The following is a 13,589-nucleotide window of genomic DNA, read 5'->3' as shown; positions in this document are numbered from 1 at the left end:
AATATGGTGACGTATATTTGCATATGCGTTACATACCACGGCTGTTGGTGTGTACAACCAGTAATTAGCTCATAATAAGTTCTGAATTCTAGTGGTATATATAATAAATTATTTAAAAGTAAATCACGCGATAATACGTATTATCAAAATTACAAAATAGACAAATAAAACCTACTGAGTTATATTTTCTTTTGTCTAAAACATTTGATAATACAATAGAAAATATACTCATGATGGTTAATTTATTATAGGTGTTTAAAAACACGCCCAAATAAGACGTGATAGAGATATATTTGGAATACAGAGTCGAGTAACACACATTCTTTTTAGAAATATAACAGGTTGGTTCGATGTCATTTGGTATGTTTTTACTTGCATCATTTTTGCTCTTATTTTTTATTTCATATTGCATTTCCATGGAAACGTTTCGCAAACAGCTCAAATTTACGCATGATTATTTGATAGCGCACAGTAATGGAACGTTAAAAAAAAAACCCGATGAAAACAAGATTTCATTAATTGCTTTTACGAATTACTTGGGATCCTATTATAATTGGCTCATGGTTTGTTTTAAAGACACAAAGCTCCGCGAGGGCTGTCTTTGCTAGCCGTTACTAATTTAGTAATGAAAGACTAGAGTGAAGGCAGCTAGTTAATACCACTCACCGCCAACTGTTGGGCTACTCTTTTACCAACAAGTAGTGGGATTACTCGTCACATTACAACGCCACACGGCCGAAAGAAAGAGCATGTTTGGTAGGATGGGGATTCGAACCTACGACCCTCATGTTAGGAGCCAAGAGCCATCACCAAGGTGGCCATGTTGGGCTAAATTGATTCAAATAGAAATGAAGGTAGTGCATGTTTTATGTAACAGGTATTAGAACACGTAATTTGAACACCATCTTACACGCACTTGCGCTAAACGGACAGGTCAGAGGCCTTTAAGTTTTAAGAATAGCACGGAAGATAGCCAGAAAAACCACACCGTTACTCAGGCTATCGATCAAATAATATAATTCACCATTGATGTTTATTATCAGCCTACTACTGAAATTATTGACCGTGTTCAATGGCATGGTAACATTTTTCGTGAGCTATCTGGAACACTAAACTATTTTACGAAACTGAAATAACTATTACGGCTCATAAGAGAAACCAGTGTAGTGTTCCAGATCAAAAAGAAATCTGTTGGTCACAATTTGATATGTGTATCTTTCTGGTTGCTATTTCAGATCTGAGAAAACAAACACACACACGAGCGCGCACACAATTCTGTATTAATTTCAAATATATTTGAACTGATGAACATAAATCATATGAACAATATACAGGGGTGTAGAAAAATAGTGGCCCTTCTCGAAAATCTTGTTAATTTGTTATATAAGCTAAAAAAAAAATACGTAAAATTATATGTTCTTAGTACGTACGTATTCGACGATATATGTTCAAATATGATCTCAAATCCTACTTTTAACATTGGCTTTCGTAAATACCAGAACTTTCATAATTTCACTTACATTTTCTCATAAAAAGTGTTGTGCACCTGCTGTAGTTTCTTAGATCGCCTTATTACAGTCAGCCTACAAAATAACCAAACACGTTTCTCTACAGTTGTGGAGTCGGTAAAAAATATTTTAGAAAATTGATGTTATAGAATGGCCGGGTTAGTCACATGATATCAGTCCGATTGAAAATTTACAAACTGAGTTAAGACGATTAACGAAAGATCGCAAACCAACCACAGAAAATTAACTTGTTTAAATACTTAAAGAAGGATGACAGGCAATTATTCAGGAATATCTGCATTACGGAAAAGCATACCTTTTCAATGTGAAGCGGTACTGAAATGTAAGGGAAGGACAACTACATATTAACTTGTGAAACTGATTTGTGTTATTTTGAGTTTCACTTCTGCTGCAGAGAAACTTACTTGATCATTTTGTAGGCTAGCTGTTATACGAAGCTGTAAGAAACTACAGCAAGTGCACAACACTTTTTATGAGAAAATGTAACTAAAATCGTGAAAAGTTTAGTTATTTACGAAAATCGACGTTAAAATTAGAATTTGAGATTATATCTGAGCATATCTCTTGATTGAGTTATGGAAAAATATAGTTTTTTTTATATTTTCTTTTATCTAATAAAAGATATATCAAATTAGCAAAATCTTCAGGGGGAAGCTACGTTTTTGTCCACCACCCTCTGTATATATATATCCAGTATTCAAATAATTAATCAAACAAAACTGACTGTTTTTGAATAATCGCTTTTTTCATGCGTGTTCAAAAAGCTGATTCGCTTCGAAATAAAATAATGTTATTAAGTTAAAAAACATTAAACAATTAAAACTTATCATGAAGTCAGTCGTAGGTATTGAAAACTAAATATTATTTATTAGGGTCAGTCGTAAGCTAGTGGCTAGGATTCTTGAACCATGAATGTAAGGATTTATGATTCGCATTTTGTTGCTTCAAAGCGCATTCCTCCTGTTGGGGCTCTAATGAGATTGACGGTCAAATTCCACTAATGGGTCTAATTCACTTAGTTCAAACATAGGGACAACTATAATAAGACATACCTTTGTTTAGCTATCTACGAACATTTTGAACAAACAATCACTTAAATAATGTTTTATATATGAAACATTTTCACGTAAGCATGGTTGTACAACACTTAAAAGTGTTAATGGGTTGTTAATCAGTATTTACAACGGAAACGATTTCTAAACAGCTCGTTATGACGTTAGAGTTTTGCATATTTTTGGGCTTTAGAAATGACAAACAAACCAGCTTGCAAGTTTAAGGAACAACACTAGGAAGTAAGGAGGTTTGAAAATGTAATTTTGGGAGATGAACAGTTTTTATTTTCTTCCAGAGTTAAGCAAATCGAACTTACTACCTGAAACAATATTATAGGTTCAAACATTTCAAAGCCATAACTTTGTGGTGCTGTCTTTTGGCACATAATGTATTTTTATATACTTTTAGTTCTGAAACAAATATATTAAGAACGCATAGTAGAAACTAATTATAATTCCAAATTATTGGAAGATAAAAGAAACAGCTCCATGATCTGGTTTCTTATCGCTTACCGCACCATATAGATCTGTATCATTCATATAGATGCTTATCAACATCAAACACAAAGGCAGAGTGGGTAAGTATATGTAGAATTTGTTTATTATTTTTAATTTCGCGCAAAGCTATAAGAGGGCTATCTGCGCTAACTATCCCTAATTTAGCAGCTAGTCATCATCACCCACTGCCAAATCTTGGGCTAATATTTTACCAACAAATAGTGGGATTGACCGTTACATTATAAGCCTCCACGGATTAATGGACGAGCATGTTTGGTGTGACGAGAATTCGAACCCGCGAATCTCAGATTACGAGTCGAGCGCCCTAACTACCTGGCCATGCCGGGCCTGTATATGTAGAGAACAATATTCATGACAAATGAGATACGACGATTACCTTTATTATTGTGGTTGTATTGTAACTTGTTTTCTTAATATATATATATATATACACACAGACATATAAATATATATAATATTTTGTTTTCTGGTGTGTTCTGACATGTGACTTAATGCGTACATAACCCAACTTTTTAGTTTCTCGTGGCACAGGATGATTAATATAGGGTTCATCGCCTGTAAAAATGTCTTTTTCGCAATATCATTTTGTAATGCTGAATAAGCGAAATAAAATAGTTGGGAGAAACGTGAGAAGCTTTACAATCATTCTTTTTCGTGATTTTCCATTCTTGATGAAAACTATACTCATTGCACAACGTTGCGCTTTGACAAAAGATTACAACAAATCAAAATAGTAGTATTTAGTATTTTATTCTACGAAAAAACCTGTAAAACATATCTTTGTTTATCGTTATTGTGCGGTGAGTAGAAAGAATGCTCTTATTTGCATAAACTGGTTCATCGTGTAATAATTACTGTAATCTGATTTAAATTAGAAATTACAATACACATAACAATTAGGTTAATCTTTTTTGTTAGCCTTTGTACAGATTTTGTTGATTGAAGCGGTTGTTTGGAATTAAGCACAAAGCTAAACAATGGGCTATCCGTGCTCTGCCCATTATGGGTATCGAAACCAGGTTTGGAGCAGTGTGAGTTTGCAGACATACCGCTGTGCCACTGAGGAGAACAGTAGAATTGGCTATCTGGACTCCACCCGCTAACGGTATCGAAACGAGGTTTCTACCGGCGAGAGTCCGTAAACGTACCGCTGTTTCGTTAGGGCAGGGGTTCTTAACCAGGGGTGCCCGCACCCCTAGGGGGTGCGAAGATGATTCCCAAGGGGTGCGAGGATGCCCATGAATAATTAAAGCAAATCTATATTTTTACATAAGAGTATGCTTTATATTTTTAGCTTTTTTTATATTTAAGTTTCCAGGGGGTGCGAGAAATGATTACTGATTTGAAAGGGGTGCAAACACTGAAAAAGGTTAAGAACCACTGCGTTAGGGTTGCCAGTGCAATTTCTACAAATCTTTATTTTTGATAAACTAAACGTTGTAGTTGAAGTTTTGGATTTGATGAAGTTACAGTTGTTGTAGGCTTAAAAGACCAAAATGAATAAACTAGCAACAGTAATAGGTGTTGTTCTTCTGTTTTTGTTATTTTTTTACTATTAAAACTAATCCAGGGTACGGAATTAGTTTGACATTTAAACATAAGTATATAACACTGAATATTTTAAATAGTTTTTAGAAAGATATTCAAGAACTTTACGTTTATGTTCACTGAAGAAAGTTACTGTTTATACAGAGGACTGAAGTGAACTGGGCAAAGAAATGCAATAATAAAACGAAAAGATACGAGTTTTGGATTTCTAAGGCTCAACTAATACGCTTTTAAAACATGAATGTTTGTTTGTTTTTTTTTAGAATTTCGCGCAAAGTTACACGAGGGCTGTATTCTCTAGCCGTCCCCAGTTTAGCAGTAAGACTAGAGGGTAGGCAGCTAGTCATCACTACCCACCGCTAACTCTTGGACTACTCTTTTACCAACATTGTAATGACCCCACGGTTGAAAGGGCGAGCACGTTTAATGTGACGGGGATTCGAACCCGCGACCGTCAGATTACGAATCGAGTCTCTAACCACTGGTCATGCCGGGTCAAAACATGAAAGAATGGGTTCAGAATTTTAAAAAGTATATACTCACGAGTAATGTCAAAATATTTCTGCTACGATTTTTTTTTGCCTTTGTATATCATTTAATAAATCTAAGTACGTAATTTTATTTTTAAATGGTTTGTTTGTTTAAAATTTCGCGCAAAGCTACACGAGAGCATTCTGCGCTAGCCGTCCCTAATTTAGCAGTGTGAGATTAGAGGGAAGGCAGCTAGTCATCACTACCCACCGCCAACTCTTGGGCTACTTTTTTACCAACGAATAGTAGGATTGACCGTCACATTATAACGCCCTCACGGCTGAAAGGGCGAGCATGTTTGGTATGACAGGGATTCGAATCACCGACTCTCGGATTACGGGTCGAGTGCCTTAATCACCTGGCCATGCCGGGCCCGTACTAACTGGACTGGTAAGCAATAAGTCTAATATCTACATGTTTTGGGCTAAGGTGTTTTGAGTATTTAAACATTACTATTATTGTATTTCGATTAAATTCAGTTTATGACTTAAGTCAAACGTATTAAATTTTATTTAGCAATAACATTTAAAACATGTAATAAACAAACGTTCCCTATGTAGCAAACATTATATTTTATTGGAACACTAAATACAATATTGTTGCCATTGAAAGAAGCAATTAACAAATGAACATCTTATATATTAAATATATATATATATATATATATTAATACAGTGTTTAGGACCACATTTTTCATCACGTGCAATGAAAAAGTCTTAAAAAAGGGTTTCTCACACTAGAATAGTGTGTTTAATGCTTTACTAATTTTTAAATTGGAGTATTTTCATTTATAAGTTATTTTTTTAAATCAAAACAGATATGGTTTAGTGAAACTTCTGATGTTTCAGCAACGATCTGTAGTTGTTTATAATATGAAAAATAGCCTGTATTTTGCTGACAGAGCTAAAATTATATTGTATTTTGGCAAAGTGCCCATGTAACAGAATATTTTAGTGTCCGAATGTACAAGTCGAGTGTCAAAACTGAGTTGTTTTACTTCTAGGTTAGATGAATGATTTAAGCTGAACACTCATTAAATAATGTAGTTAACTTTGTATAAATATATAAATCATATTATTCTAACGAAAATAAGGGAGCTACACAAACCAAAGGAATACCAAAGTAAGCTCAGAGCTTAAGGAAAATAGGTCACGCAGCTAGTATATATCACGCAACAGAAGTTCGATAGGACGTTTCTGTGATTATTTGGAAGGTAAGTAAAGTTTGGTGCGTGGAATATGTTATGCGTCAGCCTTTTCAGCCAGTTCTGTGTATTGCTGGCTATGTTTTCCTGCTTTCTAAAACAATCTCAAAGCGCACTGAGTCCTCATCTGTTAAAATAAAATTTTTCTCATTTCCTTAAAACAACTAAAATTATAGAAAACTAAAAATTCTACGAAATTAGATTTTTCAACTATAGTTTCAAAAGCCTGCATAATACGAAGGTTTAAATGCAATTACTGTTTCAATCAACGCGTCACCTAGTGATGTTTTATTAACTTATAAAAAGACTTGTTCATAGTTATTTATCCACTCTGTGACGTTAGAATACAAAAATAATAACTTGATACATCTGAAACTTTGAAAGAATAAAAATATTTCAGGTTGGCATATTTGCAGAGTTTTACAACATGAGAAAATATGTATTTTTTACATCAATGTCAATTTTTTAGAAAAACTGTCATAAAACCAGTGGTTAATTTTGGTAAATTCCCTAAATATGAATTAACATTATCACAAATGTGTAGCTAAATAGTGATTAACATTAACATAATCAGTTCCATATGGTAAAATTGTGCGATTTGACAATAACCAAGAATATCACATGTCCACAAAGTCTACTATAGACAATATGGAACTTTACGATTTTTATGTAAATACCAAACAACACTTCTTAAATAACCTTCAAACCATTAATGGTTACAACAAAGTGAAGTATGAGATATCAAGTAAAAAGATCATATTTTTCATTACTGTTATATATCAGTATTTAATCTAATACTGACTTTAATCTAATCAAAAACATTTTAGGTGTGGAAAAAATGTGAAGTCAAAATGGGGTTATAGCGAACAACTTAGAGTAATGGAATCACAACTGGTATTGTGGGTAAAATAAACTACTGACTAACTAATGTATAACTATTTACCGTAAAGTTATTATCAACGTTAGAAGTGTAGCTACCAGTTTGGTAGCGAATTTTGGTTTTATTTCTTTAAGTTGATCCTCGAACCTTATTTGGCCGCACCTATTTTCCACCCTTAATAGGTGGAATATCATGACCTTTCTTCAATACACACCAATAAACCACAGTAAGTAAGAAAGTGACACTTGATAGTAACCCACATTAGCTTTGGTATCATAACCCTATTATTCGGAACAGACTTATACTTTACGGATCATTAAAATTCTTTAACACATATGGTGGTAATTATCCTTTCCAAATCAGTGTTAATAACTTCCTTTATAGTTTCGTCATAAAATGTAGATTAACAGTTTCTTGTCATCACTCGAATATAATCACTACAGCTGTATCAAGCATCGTTACTTATGCCAATTGCTCAAGCTAATGTTACAAGACCTTAAACTATTTTTAATTAGAACAATTTTATAAAAAAATTAGTAAATTTATGCTGAATAGTTAGCAATGAATAATCAATAATAACCATCCAACAGCATTATTATTATTATTCTTTTGAAAACTTGGGCTAGAAACTGATAATCTAGTTTTCTTGGCCTAGCCAGTATATATGTATCTACACTTTCTTTCACCTTACAGTTTTTTGTTGGTCTAAATTTCTCGTTCTTAATCTGAATAACAGAAAACTATAAAATATCCACTTGTATTCTTAGGTGAGGCTGTACTAAAAATGTTTGACCAATAGCTCACGTGACGTTTTTTCCGCTGTCATGAGCAAAAGTCCACCGCTAGTATAGCGGTAAGTCTACGGATTTACGATGCTAAAATCAGGTGTTCGATTCCCCTCGGAAGATTCAGCAGATAGCCCGATGTGGCTTTGTTATAAGAAAACATACACACACGCATCATCAGAATTTTTTGTTGCATCATTTTGCACATGTGGCTTGTACTTAACCCAAATGAAACTCCTAAATTTTGGTTGAAAAGATTTATCAGCGTATCAAACTTGAAAAAAAACAACAACAAACAAACAACGAATACAAGATAACAAATAGTTGGAGATGCTATATCTCATGCATTTCTTAATGAATTTCTTTGAAATCTGGTATGTGAAGTAAGAATCTAGTTAAGCACGTCCACTGAAAATATACATTAGTTTGGATTACCAACAGTCCGAGCTACGGATATTGGCTAAACTATCACTTCTGTTAATAACCAACAGTATGTCCTTCAGGTTTGTTTGTTTTTTGCCGCAAGATTATTACCACGAGTCTTGATGTTAACGTTACATAATTGTAAAGAAGAATACTTATACGTATAGTACTTATAACAAAACATGATTACTTCCAAACCTCATTATCATGACGACTATTACCACCGGTCAACATAGCAATGAATGACACCACTATTTACCATTTGCAATGGATAGCAAATTTCATTAACATTTCTCTAATATATTTGATTATTTTCATAATTTAAACCAGAAGCGATACTTTTATGTATTTTATGTAATGAGTGACAATAACCCTTCTACTGTTATCAAAGATAGCCAAAAACTGCCACCAATAAGAACACACCATCGCATTTATCAAGATCACTGATGCTAACAGTATCGTATCAACCACTAAAACAAACTATTAGAACCAGAAACGTCTCCCACTGGTACAGTCTTCGGATTTACAGCTCTAAACTTAGAGGTTCGATTCCCCTCGGTAAACAGGGCAGATACACCAGTGTGGCTTAGTTGTAAGAAAAACGCATGGACGCACATAAACGCAAACACAACCAGAAACACTTCTGATCGCAATAACACTGTGATTTCAAAAACAATATACATAATTATCTACCTACACTTAATTATATTTTAGCAACTGCAATTCATAATAGTATCTTTACTTATCACTAACAGTACCGTATTATCATAGTTATTTGTGAAAGGAAAATGCAATGATTATTATTAAGGAATTATTAATATTTAATTAACTCCTTCGTTAATCTGATTACATAAATTGTTGCCATTAGTTGTTCGTGTTTAGTTCTTAAGCATCCTATATTCCCAAAATCCTTGTATTGAATGACGTTTATAATAGATGAGGTAAAAAACGTAGCTTCATTTACCAAACAGTTTAACTGTGCCAGACATGACTTATATTTTTGTATAAGTTGCTTATTGCCATTTGTTGAGTTGCTTCTGGAATAAATAAATAAATAAGCTTATGTGTGTTAGCACATATGACGTCGAATCTTTTATTGAAAGAATAAATGCCCCCCAGTGGCTCAGCGGTATGTCTGCGGACTTACAACGCTAAAATCCGAGATTCGATACCCGTGGTGGGCAGAGCACAGATAGCCCATTGTGTAGCTTTGTGCTTAATTCAAAACAACAACAACAATAAATGTTTGATTATTTCTATCCCTACATTGAAAAGTACGAAGTCTCAGTGTTGACAAGTTGAAATGCTTATTGAATTTTCCTTATAGCATTTCACTTGTTCTTATAAGACGGATTTAGAACTTTCAAAACTTTGATGTCTATTTCCAAGTAGTAATGTACAAGATAATATTAAGCAGTTCTACGGAAATTACCATTTTGTGTGCGTTCAAAATAACATGAACATGCGCAGAACGTACATATTAATGAAGGAGTCCCAGAGAGCTCTAGTCTTACACTGCAAAATTAGGGACGGGTAGCGCAGATAGCTCTCGTGTAGCATTGCGCGAAATTCAAAACAAACCAAACCAAACCAAACCCAGGGAGTTAGCTGTTCTTAATACAGAAATTACGACGAATGAACCGAATTAAAAGTAACGTAGAATAATACGAGCCAGCAGGAGTGTACCTTAGAAAGTAATATTTCACATACAAATGCACATATCATTAGCAAATATGTTCCACATGCTTTGTTGTTGTTGTTTTCCTTTTCGAAACTCTGAAGTGTTTCAATAACGTTGAATAGCAGTATCAGTGCGCAAGAAACAAAGATTGATTTTTTTTATTATTAAGGGAGAAATTGGTATTATAATGTTCGGAGCAACAACAGCTTAGTGCAAAAATATATTCTAATTTGTAGATCCCTCTATCAACCAAAAATAAATAAATACATATTTCATACATACAACAGAAGCCAATTCATTTTCTCGCATATTTCATTCTTGCTTTTCACTTAGGTTCCTTATAACGTGTTATTATCAAAGTATCATGGAACATTAAAAACTAGAAAGAGCGAATTTTTCTATTCAAATTCTTCTACACCATCGGCAGCGTGAAAGAAACCATTTCTTTTTAAATATGCGCCAGGTTTTATAAGTATTATAATTTTCAATACTAGTACTGCTTTCAATATTCACGTGCACGGAAAGGAATTGAAAATTGGAAAATCAATTTTATTTTAATAATTATAACGTGTTGTGAACGCAAAACTGTTTTTCTAGCATAAAATTAAAACAACAAGGAAATAATACGTACCTCAGAGCTATCAGTTTAAATTATAACAAACTCAAGATGAACACATTATAATATGCGATAGATTACTAAAAATCAGGACGCGGGTTCGAATCCCTGTCAAACAATGTCGCTCTTTCAGCCGAGGAGGCGTTATAATGTGACAGTCAATTCCACTATTCGTTCGTGAAAGAGTAGCCCAGGAGTTAATGGTAGGTGTTGATGACTAGCTGCCTTCCCTCTAGTCTTACATTGCTAAATTAGGGACGGCTAGGGCAGATAGCCCTCGAGTAGCTTTGAGCGAAATTCAAAACAAACCAAACCACAAAATGCGATCGGTTACTCTAGTGAGTGAAAAGGATATTTATAAACGTCCAACCCTTAAATCCAGGATTCGATTCACCGGTGAACAGAGCGCTAATAGCCTCTTTTGTAGTTTTACACTGAAGACCACCATCAAGAAAACAACAAAACTGTGTACGAATATTATATATAGTTCTTTATTAAAAACAACAGAAAAAAGTTTATTAGTCAAGTTTAGTTTTTCATGTTTCCATTCATAAATTTTTATTTACTGTTTATTTGATAAGAATAGCTCAATACATTTTCTTATCTCTTTTGAGGTTAATACAGAACATTTTGTATGAAACTCACAAGTATACAAATATTTACATTAAACTCATTGTTTCTTTTATGGGACAAACAAGTTTTAATAACTTTTAAAATTAACAATAGGAAACGAACAGTAAAGAAAAAAGTTAACACTTCTTTTCAAGAACACATTTTAAATGTTGTAACAGAAATGTGACCCGAATAATTATTTCTAAATTTCAGAATTGTTTGTCATGTTTAAAAAAAACAACCCAAAAACAATTAGGCTTGCATATTAAACATTTCCAGTATTTCTTTATGAACGTTAACCGGAATAGCAATAGAGATAATGACAAATTCATATTTGATATCTAATCGAAACCATGGCAACAACAGCGAAAAAAAACAACAACAACAAAACAGAAAACGCACTTGTTTTATCTTCTCTATAGACATCATGAATCTTGATAATTACTTCGATATTACACTTAAAAATCAAGTCGATATAAGAGACATTTTTGCAAAGAAATGTTTTTTTGGTTGAGATACATTTGTTTCTCATCCAACGAACACTAGTGTTACATTAAACTTACGGTTCTGAAAGAGAGAAAGTTAAACACACACATTGTTTCAATATTGTAAATATACTACACAAAGAATGTTGCAAACTCAGGACACTAAACAATATCGGTTAGAATGTTAAATATGAAGCTAGATATTTATTATCTTTTAACTTTTTTTTTTAGAATTACATTTGTATTACAGAAAGACATCATTTAACATTTGTTAGTATTATATAAATTTAGAGGGACCTAAATCTTCTAAGTTTGTTTTACCATGTAATATATTACTGGGCTTGCGGGTGAAAATATTGCTAGCATCGAGGTTAGCGAAATTACGAAACTTTTCACTGTAATCTGTATGATAACAACTTAAGTACATCATATCTTATTAGCTATAGTTATCGCTGGTTGACTTTTAATTTGATCTACGTAGATCTGATCTGATCGAAAGTTTACATTGAGTGTTCTTTTACTTTAAACAAGCTTTGAAGTGAAAGACAGTCCTTAAACCACACATCAGAAACATCTACATGTAGAACAGTATAAAAATGTTCATGATGAGTATATATATATATATATATAGATAAAACTGATAACAAAGCAAGTATAGCCTTATTCAATTTCTATGCACATATATAACAAATAGTCAAATATATTTCTAAAACAAAGGTATATTAAGAGAATTTAAAGACTAGTTGATATTCAAGTCTTTAATTTAATAACACAGTAAAAACAGTGACATCTAACTAGGATTGAAAAACTTATGATAGTAATTACTTTAGTGTACTGTGTATAAATTCATGCGAGAAAAAAATATTTTCGCAAGCTTTAGGTTTAGATATTCCAAACTGTGTATTTCGTTATAATAATAACGTTCAAACAATAAACGGGACATACAGCCTCGGGTATTGAAGACTGTTCCCCTTACCTGCTATTAGACAAACAAATGCTTTTCGTATCCAAGGGCTTCTACCCTGACATTTGGAAGAGGATGCTACATTCTGAACCGCTGTTCGTCTTTTCGGAGCAATGAGTCGGGGTGGTATATTTTGTAACATGCTGTGTCTAATATAGTTTTCAAATGTTGAAAAGGCTCATGGGTTTTTGTATGTAATCAATAACCTCAATAGAAAACGTGTTGTGTGAGAAGGACCGAAATATCTAGTTAAATAGCAAAGCCCATTCAGTCGATATATTGTCCGCAGATGAGGATGAAATGATCACCGCATCAATAGAACAGCAAACGCAAACTCAACGGGATATCTGTTCCACTCTTGTGCGTCCATCAGCTGCTCGGGATCGCGTGCGGGACGCGGTGTAACTGAGAAGTGAACCACCCAGCGACAGGAGGTAGGTCACATGGTCAAATCACGTGACGCAGGGGCCTGCTTGACTACATAGATCGGTAGTCATCTGGTGCGTCTCCGGGTTTGTCCCACAGGGGGCGGGCTTGTCATTGACGTGTGATTTATTGATGGCTGCCAAGCGAGTGTCCGGAACAAAAGGCGTAAATGTAGTGTTCTCTGGGTAACGCGCGTGTGTCTGCGTGATCTATAGCTAAAGGAGATGAATATCTCTTTAATAACAAAATGACAACCAACTTCTGAAATCGTCAACAAATGAATGGAACTTAAATGTGCAGTGTGAATCCAAAATAAATTTGAAGCAGCTACCAA

At 33.7% G+C, this 13,589-nt stretch overlaps 1 protein-coding gene across 2 annotated transcripts in view; it reads right to left on the bottom strand.

The window, feature by feature from the left end:
• Positions 1–13,259, bottom strand: part of LOC143239068 (limbic system-associated membrane protein-like) — a 187,436-nt gene extending 174,177 nt beyond the window's left edge. The window contains exon 1 of one of the 2 annotated variants that reach the window (XM_076479863.1): positions 12,842–13,259. In XM_076479863.1, coding sequence (XP_076335978.1) covers positions 12,842–12,971 — 130 coding nt within the window. In that variant the 5' untranslated portion in view covers positions 12,972–13,259. The remainder of the gene's footprint in view (positions 1–12,841) is intronic. The other variant, XM_076479862.1, reaches the window with a different exon arrangement.
• Positions 13,260–13,589: the final 330 nt, after the last annotated feature.

Source organism: Tachypleus tridentatus, chromosome 13 (genome assembly GCF_004210375.1).
Source record: "Tachypleus tridentatus isolate NWPU-2018 chromosome 13, ASM421037v1, whole genome shotgun sequence".
In the NCBI taxonomy this organism is placed as follows: domain Eukaryota; kingdom Metazoa; phylum Arthropoda; class Merostomata; order Xiphosura; family Limulidae; genus Tachypleus; species Tachypleus tridentatus.
Note: the sequence above shows the minus strand (reverse complement) of the source record. Positions and strands in the feature narration are given on the sequence as shown.